Source organism: Heterodontus francisci, chromosome 13 (genome assembly GCF_036365525.1).
Source record: "Heterodontus francisci isolate sHetFra1 chromosome 13, sHetFra1.hap1, whole genome shotgun sequence".
Classification (NCBI taxonomy): Eukaryota; Metazoa; Chordata; class Chondrichthyes; order Heterodontiformes; family Heterodontidae; genus Heterodontus; species Heterodontus francisci.
The window spans coordinates 66,325,764-66,349,462 of NC_090383.1; the positions used below are offsets into that span (position 1 = coordinate 66,325,764).

Here is a 23,699-nt window from a genome sequence, read left to right on the forward strand (position 1 = left end):
TTAGAGTAATTGGCAAAACTTGGGGCATAAGAATGAGAATGGACAGTAAGTACTTGGTAAAGATCATGGATATGAGAAACTGTATTGACAATAGGAACACAACAGTTAAAAGATCCCGAGGAACTTCTTATGCTTTTCTCATTTTGAATTTAAAATGTGACAAACATTCTACCCTCAGAATATTTAAAGCTATTTACTATTCTGCTGGAACTGCAGTTTTTTCTGGGGGAGTGGGTGAATGGGGAGACATTTATCATGGTTCAAACAGCTAACAATTTTCAACTCTTGTAATTGCCGATTAGCTTTCAAGAGCCATCATTAAACTGGTCTGAAGGTTGTCACAGAATGCAAAGTAAAAGGAAAAATGGGAAGAGATCATTTACATGTTAGGACAATTTATCAGAAAAGGGTACTTTTTCCAGAAACGGCTTTTCAAAAGACAAGTAAAATCATTACTGGGCTGTTTGTAATTGTATTATAATTTCTACCATGAATTCTTTTAATGCTCATTTAATAATGACGTATACAATTACATTTCCATTATGTCAAGTGTAAAGGATCTGGTTGCCTTGCTGAATAAAGGCTAAAATTTGGTATTGCAAAATGGCACTCAATGAAAATTCCTTTTAGAGTAAGTTCTCCAACAAAACAAGGCTCCAACTCTAGATAATGAAGCACGTATAGTAACAAGTCACTCCTAGAAAAGCAGAATATAATTATTTTCAGAGAAATTACTTCACACATTTAGGATATTAAACTTATGGATTTACAAAAAGGACTGAACCTCACTTCATTAGATTTTTTTTTACCTTTCATCAATAGAGTCAACTTTTTCCTGGACTTTGTCAGAATAAATATTGCCATCACTGACTAGTCTCCTGCCTGTCTCCACCACTCCGTTGATCTTATCTTCATTAGCATCCATGGTAGTCATGAAGTCTTCTTGCTTTTTAATGGCAGCTTCAGCAGCCTCTAGTGTGGTGGGCATTTCAGTGTGTGCCAACACATACTCCTTTATTTCAACAAATCAATGAATTGTCAACTTTGAACTGTCACTTGTTATCAGAAAACAAAAACACATTGCACAGAAAACAACTAGTTCCACATTTAAAGTCATCGGTGCTCATCAAAAGATATTTCTTGGTCTGGCCCCAATTACAGTCCAGAATTTTCCAAATTCTTATGAGCTTTCTCTTTATATTACTCTATTTTGATTTCCAACTCATTTATTTAGAGTAACGCACGTTAAAAAACCTAATGACAGATACAAAAAAAATCTTATCAACAGATTACTTCACCTATCTCACTGTCTGTATCTGATCGGTTGAGCATTTTCTGCTGATCTGGACCAAAAGATAGCAGGTTCCAAACAGTGGACCACTGGAATTTTGGTTTCCATCAGATTTAAGTAAAATAATTTTTAAAAAAGGAAAAAATCTTACTATGTGAGCAACCGAGTTCTCTGTCAGTGCTAGAAACATAATACATACCAAATGCTCCAGGTTTTAAGTTGGAACTGGAAGTCAAAATAAATATAAGACTCTGAGATTAGCTTACCTGGTTGTTGAGGAACCCTTCTGCTTGCTTTGTGTCTCTTAAGAACAGTTGGTATGAATGAGATTGGGACAGGTGATTCTGTCTGTTCTCCCACATTTTGTGCAGCTCATTCCATCCAGTATCCAAAGCCTGCAGACGCTGGCGTAAGAACATATACTGTGCATCCGTTTGTCCCTGCGTTACCATTTCACCCATGTCACGCATTTTCTGGTAGTCTTCCTCATAATTATTAATTTCATTTTTGATGTTTTCGTGCTGGGTGAGCAGCTTCTCTCCTTCTGCCAGGGTGTTAGGCATATCTTCAGAAGCAATAGCTGTTTGGGTTCTTGATAGCCAGGATTGGAAGTCATCCAAATCACGCAGGAATTGCTGAAGCTTGTTTGCTTCACCAAGTGATTCTTCTCGGTTCTTTAAAGTACATTTCATTTCTTCCCAGACATCATTAATTTCTGCAAGACGGTTCATAATAGCATGTGCCTGTTCAGGATGTTCAGCAGCAAGTCTTTCAGCTTCTTTCTGCAGGTCATCTAGTTTAGCTTCAATAGCTGTCAAATCACGTTCCATTCCAGTTAATTTCCTTTGGAGGGCCATGACACCAGCAAGATCATTGCCCAGATCTTGCGTGGATTCAATGACTTTGGTCTTTTCCCTAATCCAAGACTTTGTTTCATTGCATTCAAGGTGGTAGTTCTGAATGCTGAGTGCAGAATTGAGTGCATCTTTCTTTTGGTCCACTAGTTGACGGAATTGACTCCATCTAGAATCAGAATAGCAAAATGAAATCAAAATTCCAGGTAAACATAGTATTGTGCCCCTCCCGACCCACAGGAAAACCTGAAAAATAAATTTACAACTTACCTCTGTGCCTCTTTAGCCCAGGATCTGGCTCCTGGCAGGTTTTTCCAGATGGTGTAGCCAACACCACCCACTGTCCACCCCCCCTGCGCCTAAACTTGAAATTGCAATCTGGATCCTGATGAGACCCAATCTGCATATTTAAAACTGGGCCCAGCTTCCTTCCTGTGGGTGTCTTGCTCGCCTGCTCAAAAGAGGTTAAATATGGGGATACAGCAGAAAGGAAGTGGGATTGGTGGGGATAAATGGTATGCATTATTTTAACTGTTTCCCCCCTCCAGGTTTCTGCCAGGTGGGGGCAGTTAAAATCAGGAACCATGGGGCTGGATTTTCGCAGTGGAGGTGGCAAATGGAAGTTGGGACCTGAACCCACCCCCAAAGGAAACAGGAATTGGCCCCGGGTTTCACTGGAACACCCCCTTAATTGTCATGGAGACGGGTTTGGTGGCCAATCAGCAACTAAGGGAGCGAGAATGGAGAGGGTCGACTCAAGTGGAGGCCCGATTTAAACACACCACAGTAGCCATTACTGTGGCTGCCCACTGAGTGCTGTTACTGCAGCCTGGAAGAACACAAAGGGCTGAATTTTACCAGCCCTAAGATTCAGGACCCTAATCTGAGAATCAACTATGTCACTCTCCATCTTGATGAAGAATTCTATCATATTATGGTCGCTCACCACTAAACTGTCAATTATTCCTCTCTCATTACACAATACCCAGTCTAGGATGGCCTGTTCTCGAGTTGGTTCCTCAACGTATTGGTCCAGAAAACCATCCCGTATACACTCCAAGAATTCCTCCTCTATGGTATTGAGACGAACTTGATTTGCATTGGGAAGCTTCAGCATTGCAGAGGCCTCTGCTCTCCAAGACCCTACCTCATAACTGCTTCTTGTGTCTCCCACAAGTGCAGACATCAAGCCAAGGAGACCTCTCCCTCAACATCACCGGACCAAGAGGAGCAGCAAAGTTCCGAAGAAGCACCATCACACTTTATAAGTGCACCGTCCACCAGCGCAGATAAAATCTGCACCAATGATTCAGGTGCAGCAGCTGCAGGAGATGCCCCTACGTGCACCTCCATGACGAGGAAGACCCCACAGGCATCTCACTTGCAAGTCGAGACAAGTGAACACGCTGCCTCCATCTCCTCTGGGGCCACAAGGTGAGCACCACATGGAAGTGGCCGAGCGTGGAAGCCACCACATTGCGCAGAGCACTGAGTGGGTCACTGGGATATCTTCTTCCTGTATCTGTGCACTGTTTTCCTTTATGAGCATCATGTAAATAATGAAATTTGAAGCCAGACGTGTGAGACTCCTTTTATTAATGGCAGGATAAGAAGACGTATGAGGTGGTGAAGGAGAACAAGAGTGTCTCAGTAGTGACGGTGAAACCTCCAGGCTAAAGTACACCTTTCACTCTTTCAGAGTTTCAGGCTGCATCTTTAATGGAAATGTTAGCACAGGCACTTCAGAGTGAGTTCCATGCTGTTCATCCGAGGTCACAGGAGCTCAGTTGAAATGTTCCTGAATGATGATCCTTGACAATCATGGCATTCTGACGAGACCTTAGAGCCCCGGCCACCTCCTAGTGCAACTGCAGCATCTTGGGGTGTTCTGTATCTTTCCCCTCCACCTCTTCTTTCTCCAATGAGCTGTGACCTCCCTGTCCTCAAGGTCCACACTTCTCTGGAGGGCCATGTTATGGAGTGCGCACAGACCAACATAATGAATGAGTCCCTTGCAGGTGGGTATTGCAGGGGACCACACAACCGATCCAGGCACTGTAATGGCATCTTCAGAAGCCCGATGGCCTGCTAAATGGTGGTCCAGCTGAACAGATGGCTTTGGTTGTATCGCCTCTGTGCCTCTGTCTGGGGCTTATGAGGAGGGGTGAGTAGACATCTCTTCAAGGGATATCCCTTGTTCCCTAGAATCCTAGAAACATGGTTGGAGTGAAGAGCTGCGGCAGTCTGGACTGCTGGAGGATGAAGGAGTCATGGCAGCTGCCAGGAAAGTGAGCATACACATGGAGGAAGCTCTTGTTGTGGTTGCAGACCAGTTGAATGTTGAGGGAGCGGAAGCCTGTCCTGTTGTTGAATCTGAATGGGCAGTCGCTGGGTGCCTTGATGACTACATGGGTGTAATCGATGATGCCTTGAACCTTGGGACGAAACCCACTGCCCTTTGTGCCTGCAAGGCTCCATTTGTCTGGGATTGTTTGTCCTATCCAGCTCTGGCAAATAGGGTATCAGTAACCTGCTAGATGTGCTGTTTGCAATATGCCATCAATGTCCACAGCTGATCCTTGGAAGAAGCCAGAAGTGAAGAAGTTCAAGGCCACAGTGACTTTGACAGCTACTGGCAGGGCATGGCAACCAGCACTGTGGGGTGTGAGGTCTTCAGCGACGAGAGCACAGTGACTGTGACCATCTGCCTGGAAAGAGGCAGTCTCCTGCAGCACTGGTTCTCAGTCATCTCCAGGTAGCTCTGCCTTTGGCGATAGGCCATACCCTCAGCCTAGGGTCTATGTGTTCTTCTTGTCCCTCATCTCTCGCCCCTCTCCCCTGCTCTCCTGATGCGCAGGGCTCTGCCCTTCCTGTGGAGGGTGTTGCTCCTCATCACCACCAGGCCCAAAATCAGAGAATCATGCTCCCATTGCCAGTTGCCGCCTTCCTTGTGCTCAGATGGCCCTCCCAAATGTGCTGGACAGCCTTGCCCCCTGCTCTTTTGCCCCCAGGAGGGTGATGATCCCCAGCACTGCCCAAGCGCTGACTGCCCACTCTCCCCACCACCTGCACTGCGCCGATGGCAGCTGTCTCCCAACAGGTGATGCCCCCTCTGTGCCGTTCACCCTTTTTATGGGACCCAGCTAACTCCCTGAGGAGGCCATGACTAGCTGCCTACTGCGTGTCCGCCTCCATTCAGCTGGTCTGCCTCAGACAGAATGTGCAGCTCCATGAAAATCAGAAAATTCCCCTTAATGAGCTCTTTAACGATCTTAGTTGGCCCTCGTTATGGATCAGGCTGGATGGCAGGACCACATTCCCCACACTTGGGTGAAACTGGCTGGTGCTGGTATTGTCAAACCACCTGCCTCCATTCCCACTCCCACTCCGTGGGGCCTAAAAATTCAGCCCAAGATGTCAGTGTGCTTAAGCCTCTGTGTGTCATCTACTTTGATTTTTAACTCTCGTTTTTCTATGCCAAGTTTGATATATCAAATGATTCACTCCAATAAATTGTAATTATCTTTTGGAAAAATTAAATGTACATCTGACTTAACAGTTTTAAGTCTGATCCATGTAAATGGAAAACTACTATATTTAACAGGTCACATAATTGCTTACACTGTGTTAGGTAACCAGTGAACACAAATCTAGCAGCAAATGAACAAACATGAAAAAAAAAACTCTCAGCTTTGCATGGTACAGCTGAAGTTATGCCTTAGTCCAATTAACAGGCAGCAGATGAATTCAAATCATACAAACCATGACATAATTCAATAGAGCTGCACTGTGCTTTTTTGAAGTCCATGGACCTCAAGTCTACAAGTTACAACTATGTAGAATTTTTTCTTGGTACAGAAATTGTTAGTTTGCTCTCTAACTCTGACTGAGAACTGCAGGAAATGTAAAATATCAGCACAGTTTGGACTTAATGAAACTTCACAATTTAAACAAACTTGAGACGGGAGTCTAAATACGCTCCTATTGTGGTAAAATTAAAATGAGTTCACTTATTTCTGTCAAAAATGAAAAGTGGCAATTAAGGCTGTTGTAATTTTTTGATGCATTAGCGTATGACCTACTGACTAATGTGGTAAATGTAACTGGTAGTAGCTTGAAATTAGCTGGTAGCAAAGTAATTCAATGCATTGAGGACTCTAGAATAAGTGCTAAATGTAGTCTGAAGGTGAGGCTCCAATGGACAGCACAACTTGGTGACAATCTCTCAGCTGCATGGCAGTCAGCAAAGGCAGGTCTCTTTCAATATGCCCAGGTAGGCTGGGGTACTACTATAGGAGGTGTGCATCAAGATTCACAAAAACCATAATCATGTATTAAAATTAGGCAATGTGGTTCCATAGATATTGATGCTCAATGCAAAAATTGCCTTTTCTACAAAACTTCACTATCGAGTTCTATTTTCTTATCAGCCATAATCTTTATCCTTTGTGAGACTGACATACCTTGTATTTAGCTTATCTTGCTGTGCTTTGATCTCCTTCTCACTGGGATGCCCACTGTGTATCAATTGACGAGCTATCTGGTTCACCACTGCTATACGAGAAGCCTGGTTGTTCATCTCTGGCTCCAGACTTTCAAACCTGGAGCAGAAATATAAAAATTAAGCTTGGATAAATCAAGAGCCGGATTAGGGGATTGACTCCCTAATGCTTTAAAAATAAAAATATTGAACAGACCCTGGAAACATTTTAAAAAGCCCAATATTTGGTTAGTTTTGTATTTATCTAATAGTTTCTATTTCTAACTTGCTATTCCTTTTCTCTCCATATGTGAAGAAAACAATTTATGCTGCAATAAGATGTCATTGATAATTTCAGCTTTCTGTTACTTTGCCATAGTGGACTTTCATTACACATGAGCTGGGACAATAAGCACTGGTAGGCTCTTTAATTGTGAAGGTATCACTGTCTAGCTCAGTCTTATATGCACACCTGATGTGTCACAAGGGTGTGTTTCAGCAGACATCACTGGATAGTCATTAGAAGCAGAAATCTTGGCAAGTTGTTAGCTTCTCAAACCCGGGTGGTATGTGGACAAATTGTAGTGTTCACCAACAGTCCAGCAGTGATCAGACAACTCAGTCTAGGCCAAGGATCCAGAGATCTTGTTTTATGTTAATGAGTTATAGAATCCCACAACAGCTGTGCATTTAACCACTGAGCCATTAAGGGATGATTATTCTGATGAAAGGTCATCCACCTGAAATGTTAATTGTTGCTCTCTCCACATATTCTGCCTGACCTGTTGAATGTTTTTCAGCATTTTGTGTTTTTGGTTCATATTTCCAACATCCATAGTATTTTGTTTTTGAGGCATTAATTGAGCCCTGCCTCTAATTTAGTAGTGATTTCTGACACTAGACTCAAGATTCATGACAAAGCTATCACCATTGTAGACAATGTAGAACTAGATCTCCAATACACTGGTATAACACAAGCCTTGTATACAGTGCTATTTAGATATTCAAAGGTGCTCATTTAAAAGCAAAATACATCTTATGCATACTTTTTTGAAAGCAAATAATTTGAATGGTAACACTGAAGTAATCAATAAATTAATTTTACTTACAAACTACAAGAAAACATTCTCAAACTATGTATCTAGAATATCTGGTCTCCATTTCAACCCGTTTCAATTTTCAATTACATCTTGTATAAGGTAGGCCTTGAATCAATGGTCATCTTCTACTTTCATAATCCAAACATTTTATTCCTTACCTATGTTGGATAACCTCTAGATCTTCAAGTTTTTCTGGGATCTCCATGCTGTTCAGCCACTGCTCTTTTTCATCAATCCATAGTTCACAAGCATCTGCTTCACTGAACATCTTGTACTGCGACAGCGCATCCTGGAGGGCTTGTTTACGAAGTCGTGCCAGTTCTGCTAACTCCTTGTAACGTTCCTCAATATCCGTCAATCTACCTTCTATTTCCGGTGACTTATAATACTCATCAGGCAAGCTTTGTCCCTGTTCGTGTAGTGCATCAATGATTTGTCTGTAGCTTGCAATCTCCTCACCAACGTCTTTGTGTTTCTTCACTAGGGCTTGAGTGGAGTATTCATCATGACCAACATCATTACTGGAGACAATCCTCAGAATATCCAACATCCACACATCAATATCATCACCATCAGCCTTAAACTGGTGAACATTAGCAGCTTCCTCTAATCGCTTTTTCTGAACTGCGGACAGCTGCTCAAGGTGGGCCCACTGCTCCAGAATGTCTGTAATTCTCTCCTTAATCTTCTCTGATCCAAAGTGCTCCTCAGCTACCATTGCTTCACCTTCCTTGATCGTTTGTTGTAGAGGTCCACGACGTCCACTCATTTCATCCTCAAATGCCTTGTGTTTACTGAGAAGACGAATCACACTAGTCAGATCTTTGCCATAGTCAGCTGATGAAAGTATCTGCTCTTTCTCCCGGATCCAGCCTTCTTCCTCTGCCATCTCCCAGAAGAACTTCCAGAGGCGTCGAGACTCTTCCAAACGAGCCCTTCGTTCAGCCGCCAGTTGACAAAGCTCTTGGTAACAGAACTCCAGGTGAGTCACACGATCACGAATAACCTGCGGGTCACATGGTTTGTAACCTGAAGAGGGAGAAGAGGAGAATTCTTCTTTCAACAGGTTTATGATTTTAATAACAAAATCCATTTCAGTTCAGTTTAATAGTACAGTAATAATACAGGGTCCTGTATGCCAGCAGAGACTTCTACCATTCCCTGTGGTTATGTTAAATAACTAATGCAGTGACATCCTGCACTGTTCTCTTCCAATAGCTATGCACCAAAGGCAGCTTGAAGATGACAAATGACCTGCTTGCAGGTTTACACCAATGTCATTTTAAGCTGGCCAAAAGATGCAACATGAGTGTAGCCTGGGATGATTTTCCTTTGCTCCAACTTTCCATTTGTGCTCATTATCAGTTATGTTGTTATGCTCCTAAATTTAACAAACTGTATTTTTCTGGTATTTGACACTTTTTCCTCATTGCCATCTTAGCTGAGATCAGTTGAGACAAATCAGGGAACAACCCTACCTTGATGGTGTATATAGCTCAATGACATACCACATGCCTTTCCCAGCAAGGATGACTGAATCACAATTGAGAACTGAAATACTAGATGATTTTTTAATCTCCCCTACCTACCTCAGGGAAACCAAGGCACACTTAATACTAGCCAGGCTGAGATAAGCTAACATATATATATATATATATATATATATATTATACTACTTACCCATTGAGCCATAATGGGAGCACCCAAAATACTAATTAAAAAGCTGAGAGAAAAAGATAAAGCTTAAAACATACCTTCTCCTTCAGAAGCAAATTTCTGAGCAGAAGCATTGACAACTTTCACTCTGTCAGCCTGAATAGCAATGTCAGCTTCAACCAGTGCATGTTTCTGTAGGAGATCTTCAACACCAAGTAAGTGTTTACCATAGTCTTGTGACAGCAATAGAACCTGCAATAGTTTCAACAACTTTCATTAAGAGCTTTGCCAAATATACTGAACACAACATAAAGGGCTTGATTTTTAGGCCCCTCTGGGGCCGGGATCAGAGGTGTACGGGTACTAAAAATAGCACCGCCGGCCTGCATGCCAGTTCCCGGCTCCATCTTGCCTACGGGCCACTTTTGTGGAAATGGGACAGGAGTGGCAGAGGTACCCGTCCGCATGCTGCGGGTAGCTGATTAAGGTCATTAATGGCCACTTAAGGACAATTAAAGGAGGCCGACTGGGATTTTCTAGTCAGCCTCCAGGTCCCCAGAGGCACCAGGAGCCAGTTTAACTGCTGGGAGGCAGCTTCCGGCAAGAGACTGTGGGGTCAATGCTCCAGGCAGTTCCTCCCTGCCTGCTGGGTGTAGCAGCAGCCATAGGCTGCCCTGTAAAGGGGCTCCCCCCAACACCCCACCACAGTGGTGGCCTGGCTGCAAAAGTCATTTCTTAGTTTAAGTTTAAAAAGTTGGAGAAACGGCACATCCATTTTGAAGCACTTTTTTAAAAATTCATTTCAGGGGATGTGGGCCTCGCTGTCTATGCCAGCATTTATTGACCATCCCTAATTGCCCTTAAGGTGGTGGTGGTGGTGAGCTGCCTTCTTGAAACACTGGAGTCCTTGGGGCGTAGGTACACCAACAGTGCTGTTAGGGAGTTCCAGGATTTTGATCCAGTGACAGTGAAAGAATGGTGATATAGTTCCAAGTCAGGAGTGTGTCTGTGACTTGAAGAGGAACTTGCAGGTGGTGGTGTTCCCATGCATCTGCTGCCCTTGTCCTTCTAGGTGGCAGAGGTCGCGGGTTTGGATGGTGCTGTCAATGGAGTCTTGGTGAGTCGTTGGTGGTGGAGGGAGTGAATGTTGAAGGTGGTGGATGGGGTGCCAATCAAGTGGGATGCTTTGTCCTGGATGCTGTCGAGCATCTTGAGTGTTGCTGGAGCTGCACCCATCCAGGCAAGTGGCGAGTATTCCATCACACTCCTGACTTGTGCCATGTAGATGGTGGACAGACATTGCAGAGTCAGGTGGTGAGTTACTCACCGCAGAATTCCCAGCCTCTGACCTTCTCTTGTAGCCACAGCATTTATGTGGCTGGTCCAGTTCAGTTTCTGGTCAGTGGTGACCCCCAAGATGTTTATAGTGGGGATTCAGCGATGGTAATGCCATTGAACATCAAGGGGAGATGGTTAGATTCTCTCTTGTTTGAGATGGTCATTGCCTGGCACTTGTGTATGTCTCCCTCACTTGCCTTTCATTGCATCCTCCTGCTGCTTTCAAGCTGGAAAGCCTCTGATTGGCCCTCCAGCTTAGAGTGCCCACTCACCGTCCTTAATTGGACAGCGAGCTGCACTCTGGCCATTAATTGAAAATCATAATGAGTGACTGTTGCCCACACATCGAGGGCTTCTGACTCACATTTGAGCCTGACAGCAGGGTTCAGAAGTTCGCAGGAAAAATCCTGCCCAAAGAGTTGAGAACATATTGAACAAGTTATTTAGAAAGAAATGTGAAGCCTCCTAATCTTGCATGATTGGCATAAGTGCTATAAAAATCTACTCTTAACTCTTAGATGTTTTAACATGTAAGTTATAATTAAAAGAAACCCCCAAGTACATCTCGACAACAACAGAAGAGCTGATTTCTATACCTTCATTTCATCCATCCAGTCCATAATATACAGCATTTCCTGGAAAATCTTTTGCAAATTGAGATTCATTTCTAAACGATGACGGCGAGCTCGCAGTAATTCCAGTAGGTATTCCCACAGCCTGTAGACATTCTCTTTCCTTGCTGTGATGCGCTTAATGTCATGGTAGTTCTCTGCTTCAAGCTCCTTGGCCACAGCCACCACTGCCTGTACTCGCTCTTCATATGCAGCAATGTCTGTCTCAATAGCTTCATGCTTCTTAGTAGCAGCCTCCACAGCTGGGAGATCAAAACCGAAATTGTCCTGTAGCACAAGAGATGGAAGTCATATTGGATGACAGCATTTTTAAAAACATTCAGGAAGACTGGTATCCTTGGAATTGGCCAGTATGAATAGAAACATACACTGCCAATGAAGTATACATTTATTTTCAGAATCCTACCTTTAAAGGACATTGAAGTACAAAAAATACCTGCAACTTTAAATAGTTGTATTAACATAACACAGTAGCAATCAACTTTCAACTCGTCACTCTAGAAAGATGTGTGGTTGAACACAAGATTTCCTCAATTTTCCCCTCCTCCTTCAAAATTGTGAATTTTCCTGCCACAAGCCACCAATTATTAGTCAAGATAATAAGCAGTTAACTTCCCTTTGGGCCTCTCCCAATAACGCTAATAGGTTAGCCTCATTCATCACGGTGGTCTGGGTTGATTTAACCTGAAAGTTTGGAACATGGTGAGGAGGTTGTTCCTCTTGACAGCTCAGATGGGATCTGGAATTCACCATAAGGACTTATGTGGAACTTTTACATTAGTGCAGAAGTTTTGGAAGAGGGGCACTGGAGAATAAATCCATAACCTCAGCTCCCCTCATTTTAGTGTACCACCATATTGCTGATGCTTGTTTGAGGGTGAATAGGAAAAGTCCCAAACTTTTGCTCTGCTTTGAACTCGGGTGGTAAAAAGATCCCTGCAGCTGCCTCCTTTATGATAATTGCTTGCCATGGCAGCACCACTGTGTATTCGTTCCTGATGGAATATTATCAATGTACAAGTCTGTAAAGTGCCTGTGTCTGTTTTCATATTAGTACACAAATCTGTTTCTAGTTGCATTTGAATTTTGCTAAACATATTTATTTCTTATTTAGAGATACAGCACTGAAACGGGCCCTTTGGCCCAAAGAGTCTGTGCCGACCATCAACCACCCATTTATACTAATCCTACATTAATCCCATATTCCCTACCACATCCCCACCATTCTACTACCACCTACCTACACTAGGGGCAATTTACAATGGTCAATTTACTTATCAACCTGTAAGTCCTTGGCTGTGGGAGGAAACCGGAGCACCCGGCGGAAACCCATGCGGTCACAGGGAGAACTTGCAAACTCCGCACAGGCAATACCCAGAACTGAACCCGGGTCGTTGGAGCTGTGAGGCTGCGGTGCTAACCACTGCGCCACCCCAAATGATATCTAATGATTTTTATTTCAATGTAAGAAAAGCAGTGGGCTCTTTATATCTACAGAAATTATAATATGTATGAGTTGTTCATGAAGTAACTAAAGGATGAATAGGGAAGGAAGTATCAGCCTTTCAGGGCTTGAAAGTTGCAGTTATGAGGAAAGATTGGATAGGCTTGGGTTGTTTTCCTTAGAAAAGAGGAGGCTGAGGGGTGACTTAATTGAGGTGTACAAAATTATGAGGCCTAGGTAGGGTAGACAGGAAGGACCTGTTTCCCCTAGTGGAGAGGTCAATTACCAGGCGGCACAGATTTAAGGTAATTGGTAGAAGGATTAGAGGGGACATGAGGAAAAACTTTTTCACCCAAAGGGTAGTGGGTGTCTGGAATTCACTGCCAGGCATGGTGGTGGAGGCAGAAACCCTCAACTCTTTTAAAAGGTACTTGGGACATGCACCTGAAGTGCTGTAACCTGCAAGGCTACAGACCAGGTGCTGGAAGGTGGGAATAGATTGGGCAGGTAGATTTTTTGGCCGGCGCAGACACAATGGACTGAATGGCCTCCTTCTGTGCCATAATTTTTCTATGGGTCTAGGTTCACCTTCATTCTTGTTTGGATTACTGTAGTTTCGAATTCTCAACGTTATAAAAGTACATGATACCGTGATATTTTCACATAACTTATAAAATCAGTTGATTTAAAACTATGATATTTTTGCTATGCATTGAAAAAGGTGAAACGTTACCTGAGAAACAAGGCGCTGATTTTCACTTAGCCAAGTTTCCCTCATAGCAGCTTTACGATCAAATCGGCGTGCAAGTTGTTCCAGCTTTTCTTGCCTGATCAGCTCAGTCCTTAATGCCAGTTCTCGTTCATGTTCAGCTTTTTCCAGTCTTTCCCAGGCCTGAGAGATTGGTAGCCGGTAAATTTGCAATATTTTAATTAATTAATTACTCACTGAACTGTATCAAAATGAAAATTAATTACATTTTAACAGGGAAAAATAGATATAAATTACCTAGATTAGATGAAAGAGACTGAAGATGAAAAAAAAAAATTAAAGCTTTCATAGTTTGTGGTCCAGCCATTTGGAGGCAGACTCTGAGCAGCAACAAACAGCAGCTGCAAAGAGCTTGCACAACTGATTTCTAAAGGACAGACAGAAGAATGTATAAATTGCCATCAACACTGGAATCCCATGAGATTTGCAAACACTGTTGGGACTCTATAACGCAGAGATCTTGGGTAGTCTTAGTGGGAGGAAAAAAAGCCAAAATTTCAGATTTCTGTGGGAAAAAGATCAACTGCAAACTCCAGGCTACTGCAAGAGGCCAAAGGCTTCAAGTAAACTTTCAAGACTGAGATTGAGAGATGTGTTAGGCAAGGGTTATCAAGGAATATGGATCAAAGATGGGTTAATGAAGTTGACGTACAGACCTGCCATGATTTATGTGAATGATGGAACGGGTTCGAGGTCTTGAATGGCCTACTCTTGTTCCTACATGTTAAGCCAAGTAGCGTCAGAAGTAATAATTTTTCAGCATAGGGGGAGGCTCTTGGAGTATGGGAGTAGAGACCCAGGTACTGAGAGGGGTCCTGGGCTCGAGCAGTATTTTAAGGGGGTGGTGGATCAGAGGGGTCTGGGTGCACTGGGACAACACGCATACGATTTTTAATACAATATAGATAGCCATAGATTAAAAATCTTAATTATTAGGAAAAATGTTACTCTCCAATGCTGTGCTGCTCCCCTCATGGATCCAGCATTTATCTACTCTGGATCTACTCCTGATCCATCCTTGTGTATCTAAAGTTTACCTATGGCTGATATTATTCAAAATAGGATACCATTTGGTTGTAAGAAGAGATGAGGCAATACATGCTAAATGGTACAATTTTAAAGGGGGTGCAAGACGAGAGAGACCAGGGGCTGCTTGTGCACAAATCTCTGAAGGTGGCAGGGCAGGTTGTTTAAAAGACATATGGGATCCTGGGTTTTATAAATAGAGGCATAGAGTACAAAAGCCAGGAAGTTATGCTAAACCTACATAAAACACTATTGAGTAGTGCTTGAGCTTGAGTACTGTGTCCAATTCTGGGCACTACACTTTAGGAAGGACGTGAAGACTTTGGAAAAGGTGCAGAGAGATTTACTAAAATGATTCCAGGGATGAGCGATTACAGTTACATGGATAAACTGGAGAAGCTGGGGTTGTTCTCCTTAGAACAGTGAACACCAGAAGGAGATTTGATAGAGGTGTTTAAAATCATGCAGGGTGTAGATAAAGTAAATAATGAGAAACTATTTCCAACGGCTGAGAGGTCAATAACCAGAGGTCACAGATTTAAGACAATTGCCAAAAGAACCAGAGGCAACATGAGTAAATACATTTTTACACAATGAGTGGTTAGTATTCATAATGCATTGCCTGATAGGTGGTGCATTCAGATTTAACAGTAGCCTTTAAAAGGGAATTGGATAAATATTTGAAGGAGAAAAAAATCGCAAAGGTATGACAAAAGAGTGGGGGAGTAGGACCAACTAGATTGCTCTTAGAAAGAGCTGGTGCAGACTCAAAGGACCAAATGGCCTTTTCCCATGCTGTACTAGTCTATGCTTTTAAGCATATGCGCTCAGCTGAAGTTTGCTTAGGATCGATGTCCAGAAACCAGGGGTAAAATATATGCTAGTTCTATACAAGGGATGCAGCTGTAAAGTTGAGTGTGTTCCCGGGGTCAGGTGAAACTATCATGGGCTTCTGACGAGGTTAAATATATTTCCTTCAAGGAGAAAATAAAATAAAATGAATGGGTAGGCGGTGGCGTAGTGGTATTATCACTGGACCAGTAACCCAGAGACCCAGGGTATTTCTCTGGGGACATGGGTTCGAATCCCACTACAGCAGAAGGTGGAATTTGAATTCAATTAATCTGGAATTAAAAGCTAGTCTAATGATGGCCATGAAACCATTGTCGATTGTTATAAAAACCCATCTGGTTCATTGATGTCCTTTAGGGAAGGAAATCAGCTGTCCTTACCTGGACAGACCCACAGCAATGTGGTTGACTCTTACATACCCTCTGAAATGGCCTACAAGCCACTCAGTTGTACCTAACCGCTATGAAGTCAATAAAAAGGAATGAAACCGGATAGACCACCCGGCATCGACCTAGGCACTGGAAACGACAACAGCAAACCCAGCCCCGTCGACCCTGCAAAATCCTCCTTACTAACATCTGAGGGCTTGTGCCAAAGTTGGGAGAGCTGTCCCACAGACTAGTCAAGCAACAGCCTGACATAGTCATACTCACGGAATCATACCTTACAGACAATGTCCCAGACACTGCCATCACCATCCCCGGGTATGTCCTGTCCCACTGTCAGGACAGACCCACCAGAGGTGGCAAACAGCAGTATACAGTAGGGAGGGAGTTGCCCTGGAAGTCCTCAACATTGACTCCGGACCCCATGAAGTCTCATGGCATCAGGTCAAACATGGGCAAGGTAACCTCTTACCGATTACCACCTACCACCCTCCCTCAGCTGATGACTCAGTACTCCATGTTGAACATCACTTGGAGGAAGCACTGAGGGTGGCAAGGGTACAAAATGTACTCTGGGTGGGGGACTTCAATGTCCATCACCAAGAGTGGCTCGGTAGCACCACTACTGACCGAGCTGGCCAAGTCCTAAAGGACGTAGCTGCTAGACTGGGTCTGCGGCAGGTGGTGGGGGAACCAACACGAGGGGAAAACATACTTGACCTCGTCCTCACCAATCTGCCTGCTGCAGATGCTTCTGTCCATGACTGTATTGGTCGGAGTGACCACCGCACAGTCCTTGTGGAGACGAAGTCCCGCCTTCACATTGAGCACACCGTCCATCGTGTTGTGTGGCACTATCACCGTGCTAAATGATTTCGAACAGATCTAGCAATGCAAAACTGGGCATCCATGAGGCGCTGTGGGCCATCAGCAGCAGCACAATTGTACTCAACCACAATCTGTAACCCTATGGCCCGGCATATCACCCACTCTACCATTACCATCAAGCCAGGAGACCAACCCTGGTTCAATGAAGAGTGCAGGAGGGCATGCCAGGAGCAGCACCAGGCATACCTCAAAATGAAGGGGTCAACCTGGTGAAGCTACAACACAGGACTATCTGCGTGCCAAACTGCGTAAGCAGCATGCGGTAGACAGAGCTAAGCGATCCCATAACCAACGGATCAGATCTAAGCTCTGCAGTCCTGCCACATCCAGCCGTGAATGGTGGTGGACAGTTAGACAAATGACTGGAGGAGGTGGCTCCAAAAAATATCCCCATCCTCAATGATGGGGGAGCCCAGCACATCAGTGCGAAAGATAAGGCTGAAGCATCTGCAACTAACAATCTTCAGCCAGAAGTGCCGAGTTGATGATCCACCTCGGCCTCCTCCTGAAGTCCCCAACATCACAGTTGCCAGACTTCAGCCAATTCGATTCACTCCATGTGATATCGAAACAGCTGAAGGCACTGGATACTGCAAAAGCTATGGGCCCTGACAATATTGCGGCAATAGTAATGAAGACCTGTGCTCCAGAACTTGCCGCACCCCTAGCCAAGCTGTTCCAGTACAACTACAACACTGGCATCTACCCTGCAATGTGGAAAATTGCCCAGGTATGTCCTGTACACAAAAAGCAGGACAAGTCCAACCCGGCCAATTACCGCCCCATCAGCCGATTCTCAATCATCAGTAAAGTGATGGAAGGTGTCATCAACAGTGCCATCAAGCGGCACTTGCTTAGCAATAACCTGCTCAGTGACGCTCAGTTTGGGTTCTGCCAGGGCCACTCAGCTCCTGACCTCATTACAGCCTTGGTTCAAACATGGACAAAAGAGCTGAACTCAAGAGGTGAGGTGACAGTGACTGCCCTTGACATCAAGGCAGCATTTTACCGAATATGGCATCAAGGAGCCCTGGCAAAACTGAGGTCAATGGGAATCAGGGGGAAAACCCTCTGCTGGCTAGAGTCATACCGAGCGCAAAGGAAGATGGTTGTGATTGTTGGAGGTCAATCATCTGAGCCCCAGGACATCACTGCAGGAGTTCCTCAGGGTAGTGTCCTGGGCCCAACCATCTTCAGCTGCTTCATCAATGACATACCTTCAATTATAAGGTCAGAAGTGGGGATGTTCACTGATGATTGCGCAATGTTCAGCACCATTCGTGACTCCTCAGATACTGAAGCAGTCTGTGTAGAAATGCAGCAAGACCTGGACAATATCCAGGCTTGGGCTGATAAGTGGCAAGTAACATTTGCGCCACACAAGTGCCAGGCAATGACCATCTCCAACAAGAGAGAATCTAACCATCTGCCCTTGACATTCAACAGCATTACCATCGCTGAATCCCCCACTATCAACATCCTAGGGCTACCATTGACCAGAAACTGAACTGGAGTAGCCATATAAATACCGTGGCTACAAGAGCAGGTCAGAGGCTAGGAATCCTGAGGCGAGTAACTCACCTCCTGACTCCCTAAAGCCTGTCCACCATCTACAAGGCACAAGTCAGGAGTGTGATGGAATACTCTCCACTTGCCTGGATGGGTGCAGCTCCAACAACACTCAAGAAGCTCGACACCATCCAGGACAAAGCAGCCTGCTTGATTGGCACCCCATCTACAAACATTCACTCCCTCCACCACCGACGCACAGTGGCAGCAGTGTGTACAGTCTACAAGATGCACTGCAGCAATGCACCAAGGCTCCTTAGACAGCACCTTCCAAACCCACGACTTCTACCAACTTGAAGGACAAGGGCAGCAAATACATGGGAACACCATCACCTGCAAGTTCCCCTCCAAGTCACACACCATCCTGACTTGGAACTATATCGCCGTTCCTTCACTGTCGCTGGGTCAAAATCCTGGAACTCCCTTCCTAACAGCACTGTGGGTATACCTACCCCAAATGGACTGCAGCGGTTCAATAAGGCAGCTCACCACTACCTTCTCAAGGGCAATTAGGGATGGGCAATAAATGCTGGCCTGGCCAACATCGCCTACATCCCATGAACGAATAAAAAAAAACATTTCATGATTACCTTGTTGATATCTGAGATGAGTTTGCCTTCTCTTGGCATGTACACTTTTTGATTGTTTGCTCTCATTTTGCTTTGAATGGTGAAAAGCAATACTTCAAGGTTTCCTTTTTCTGTAAACCTACATCAGAAATTAGAAGAAAACAAAATATCAGACAAGAGGCAAATCATTTTATATATCACATATTTATTTATAAAATAATGGAAATTGGATACTTTAAAAATTTTTGTAGCCAACTCAACAGGCAAAGCAACAATTAAGTTTAATACTGATCCAACTAACTTTGAAAATTCTAGAAAAATTACACCTGCCATATATGGAATGAGTTTAAATTGGTTCTCATCATAGCAAGAAACAGAATTGTGGGCTAGGGAGGATAATCAGATGTATCCATTTGTCCTGTGAAAAGGTCACTTTGGATCAAATAATATTTAGCTTTGGTTGAACAGCAGGTAACATTTGCACTACATAAATGTTGGGCAATGACTATCTCCAAGAAAAAGCCCAACTACTTCCCTCTCACCTTCAATGGCACCACCATTGCCAAGACACTCACCAATGTCTTGTCACCACTGACCAGAAGTTTATCTGGACCAGCTGATCAAGACGGGATACAAAAGCAGGTGAAAGATTATGGGCTGGATTTTCAAAGGGCTGTGGGGTTGGGAACCGGTGCGGGCACCATTTCAAAATTGTGTTTCTGGAAGTCGTCTCGTGATCCCGACACCTCCAGGACAGATTGTAATTTTGTAAGGGCCAGTGGTGGGGTTAGGGGGTGAAGGAGGGACCAGGAAACCATTCACCGCCAACTAACGGCCCCTTAAGCTCTTTGGTAAGGCAGCAGCAGCAGCCCCCAGCATGGCTGAACTACGCAGCTGAGGCGTGGGGTCAGGACCCAGAGTTCATCCAGGCGTCGGGTTCCTGACCCCGATTTGAAAATCCAGCCCTATGTGTTTTGTTACAAATGGCTATGTCCTGACCCCTCAAAGCTCTCGCCATCACGCACAAGAGCTTTCAAGAAGCTTGACATCATTCAGTACACAGCAGTCCGCTTGAACGCCAGCCCTCCCATTGACTTAATAGTATTTTTCTTAATATCCATTCCCTCCACCGCCAGCATACTGCAACTGCAATACGTTATCTATCGGAAGCTTTGCAGCAAATCTACTTCTACAGTGCTTCCCAGCCCTGTGGGAATGAGAAGCACAAGAGCAAAATGGAAGCTCCATCATCTCTCAATGACATACCAGCCTGACTTGGACCGACAATGCTATTCATTCATTGTCGCTTGGTCAAATTTCTGAAATTCTCTACCAAACACCATCATGACAGCAATCACCTCCAGGAGAGATCCCACCAGTACTTTCTCAGGCCAATGAGGTATGGGTAAGAAATGCAGTCCTGTCAGTGTCACCCATATCCAGAGAATAAATTTTAAAAATTCCAAGTGTTCTTGTGCAGCTAAGAGCTATCCAAACATCATCTTTACCCCAGGTTGTTATTGTAACTTTAACCTGGTCTAGCACACAATAAGCTATTTGTGCATTATGACTCTAATGTATTATTATATGTACTGAGTCAGATAATTATGATAGGTTTTCACAAGTGATTTACTAAGCTAATTAAATAAGTAATTTAGTAACTGTTTTAACAATCTTACTTTGATGGTTTTTCTACTGTGCGATATGTGTTAAATGCTTGTAGCTGCTGCTGAACACCAACCAGTGAATTGGCAAATTTACGATTGTTCAGGATGATGATAGTCTGTTCAATCCACTCCAGCAGGTCAGACGCCAGGGACTCATATTTTTCTATCATTTTTTCGGTTTCAATTGCATAGTCAAGTACCTGTGGCAGGTGGAAATAGAACAACTTTATAGTAACAATGCTCAGGCATGTCAGGTCTATAAAAAGAACAGTATTCTACAATCATTGCAGTAAATGAGTCCATTATAAAAGATGCGATAACTAGACACATAGAAAATAATGATATGATTGGGCAGAGTCAACATGGATTTATAAAAGGGAAATGATGTTTGACAAACCTGTTGGAATTGTTTGAGGATGTTACTTGTAGCATAGGTAAAGGTGAACCAGTGGATGTGCTGTATTTGGATTTTCAGAAGGCTTTTGATAAGGTCCCACACAGGAGATTAGTAAACAAAATTAGAGCACATGGGATTGGGGGTAATATACTGGTATGGATTGAGAATTGGTTAACAGACAGAAAACAGAGAGTCAGAGAATAGGAATAAATGGATCATTCTCAAGGTGGCAAGCTGTTACTAGTGGAGTACTGCAAGGATCACTGCTGGGGCCACAGCTGTTCACAATCTATATAAATGATTTGGATGTGGGGACCAAATGTAATATTTCCAAATTTGCTGATGACACAAAACTAGGTGGGAATGTAAGTTGTGAGGAGGACACAAGGAGGCTTCAAGGGGCCTTGGACAGGCTGAGTGAATGGGCAAGAATATGGCAGATGGAATATAATGCGAATAAGTATGAATTTATCCACTTTGGTAGAAAAAACAGAAAGACAGAGTATTTCTTAAATGGTGAGAGGTTGGGAAGTATTGATGTCCAAAGGGACCTGGGCATCCTGGTTCATGAATCACTAAAAGCTAGCATGCAGGTGCAGCAAGCAATTATGAAGGAAAATGGCATGCTGGCCTTCATTGCAAGGGTTTTGAGTACAGGAGTAAAGAAGTCTTGCTGTAACTGTATAGAGTCTTGGTGAGACCGGGTCTCCTCATCGAAGGAAGGATATACTTGCCATAGAGGGAGTGCAACGGAGGTTCACCAGACTAATCCCAGAGATGGTGGGATTGTTTTATGAGGAGACATTGAGGAAACTGGGCCCGTATTCTCGAGAGTTTCTAAGAATGAGAAGTGATCTCATTGAAACTTACAAAATTCTTACAGGGCATGACAGGGTGGATGTAGCTAGGATGTTTTCTCTGGCTGATGAGTCTAGAACTAGGGAATACAGTCTCAGAATAAGGGGTAGGCCATTTAAGACTGCGATGAGGAGGAATTTCTTCACTCAGAGGGTGGTGAATCTTTGGAATTCTCTACCCCAGAAGGCTATGGAAGCTCAATCATTGTGCATGTTCAAGTCAGAAATCGATAGATATCTGGATATTAATGACATCAAGGGATATGGGGATAGTGCAGGAAAGTGGCATTGAGGTAGATGATCAGCCATGATCTAGTTGAATGGCAAAGCAGGCTAGACAGGCTGAATGGCCTACTTCTGCTCCTATGAGATGGTTTAATGTGCTACTTATTGTATTAGAATGGAATGAGTTAAATGACTGCAACATGATCAAGGTCAGATGACAAAATCAACTTTAAACCCAGCAACTTAATTGACAGAATACTTTGCAAACTTTTAAGGTGATTGTTATGGGCAGCATGGTGTTAAAATCCATCTGACTAGTTTATGATCTTGGCTCAGCCATTATGGAATGGTGCAGCATTTCCCATGAGGAAAATATTCTAAAAAATGCAAATAACCCTTCTAAGTCTGGACTTGTGGCTCAGTAGTATCATGAGCAGAGACAAAAGCAGAATACAGGGCTGACTACTGAGAATGGTATTTAAGAGCTTAAGATGGGATAATTATAGCTTTAATGTAAAAGCCCCAGGTGCTATGGAGACTTATATATTCTTAGTTCAACACTGAATAACATTATGCTGTTTTCTGGTATTACTGGAAGTTCTCCCTAAATTAACACATAGTAGATTACAAGAAATTTTAAAATACCTTTCCAATACGTTTTCCTTCCACAGCCAGGGCCTTCATCTTGGAGAAGTAATGGTAGTATGTTACCACGTAGGTAATAATTGACTTCTCATCAGGGTGGTCAACACTGACATCTGGCAAACAAAATGCTGCGTATTACCTAACTGTATATCAGGGTCTAAAACGGCTTGTATAACATGTGAATGAAGGGCAATGATCCATTTTACATTTTAGGCAATATTACATTAGAACGAACATGTAGGTTATTGATGGTAATGCATATTTGCAAGATGGCAAGTTAGAGGAATCAAAGGAAATAGTGCTGATGGTGTTTCAATGCCTTTGACAATCCAAAGTCGATTTAAACCCATTAAGAACAACAGATTTGGGGAATGGCGTGGGTGGTGGAGCTGGGGAAAAGTTCGGGAAATAGAAAGGTGATTGTTTTTGAGTAGGGAATTAACAGTACACAGTCTGAAGCAAAAAGATCTCTTCAAATAGTTATAAAGCAGCAAATTATACGAAGTAATTAAATGAAAATTTCCAACACAAGTAACATGCCAAAACTAACCTTCAGGGTCCAGCAGCTTGGTAAGCCCAAGGTGTTGCTCTGCAAGGTTGAAAGCATTCTGGAGATTGTAGTGAGCATTAGACTTCTTAAGTTTGTCAAAGTCAATCAGGTCCGGCCTGACCAAATGAAAACACAGTGAAGAGATATGGACACACATATTGCAAACTGGATGCAAAACAGTGTGATTATTTAAATATTTGTTTGAATCTAATAATGCCTACATACCTATGCTTGTGTATAACAGCATTGAATGCCATGCCATCCCTCCAGCTGGTGGTAAAGTTGTGAATGTTGACATTGGGATAGCTGTGGGGAGAACAAAACATAAATTTCTTCAATTCGTTTTTCAAAGTGGAAATGAAGTAAATGCAACAAGTAAATTTTCTAGTTGCCATGTTTAACAAAATTGTAAACTCATTCTTCAGAAACAGATTTATGAATTGGTTACACAGAGGTAATCTTATGGAATAGCAATATTTTAACTGCAGTGGGATGATTTCCTCA

At 43.3% G+C, this 23,699-nt stretch overlaps 1 protein-coding gene across 4 annotated transcripts in view; it reads right to left on the reverse strand.

The window, feature by feature from the left end:
- sptbn1 (spectrin, beta, non-erythrocytic 1) overlaps positions 1-23,699 on the reverse strand; it is a 340,000-nt gene that overhangs the window by 51,820 nt on the left and 264,481 nt on the right. For all 4 annotated transcript variants that reach the window (XM_068044925.1, XM_068044923.1, XM_068044926.1 and 1 more), the window contains 12 exons: positions 23,421-23,501; positions 23,196-23,311; positions 22,646-22,758; positions 20,534-20,721; positions 18,876-18,993; positions 13,529-13,687; positions 11,316-11,618; positions 9,480-9,633; positions 7,884-8,754; positions 6,609-6,746; positions 1,558-2,314; positions 810-1,012 (listed from right to left, as the gene is read on the reverse strand). In XM_068044925.1, the coding sequence (XP_067901026.1) occupies positions 810-1,012; positions 1,558-2,314; positions 6,609-6,746; positions 7,884-8,754; positions 9,480-9,633; positions 11,316-11,618; positions 13,529-13,687; positions 18,876-18,993; positions 20,534-20,721; positions 22,646-22,758; positions 23,196-23,311; positions 23,421-23,501 (3,201 nt within the window). The remainder of the gene's footprint in view (positions 1-809; positions 1,013-1,557; positions 2,315-6,608; positions 6,747-7,883; positions 8,755-9,479; positions 9,634-11,315; positions 11,619-13,528; positions 13,688-18,875; positions 18,994-20,533; positions 20,722-22,645; positions 22,759-23,195; positions 23,312-23,420; positions 23,502-23,699) is intronic.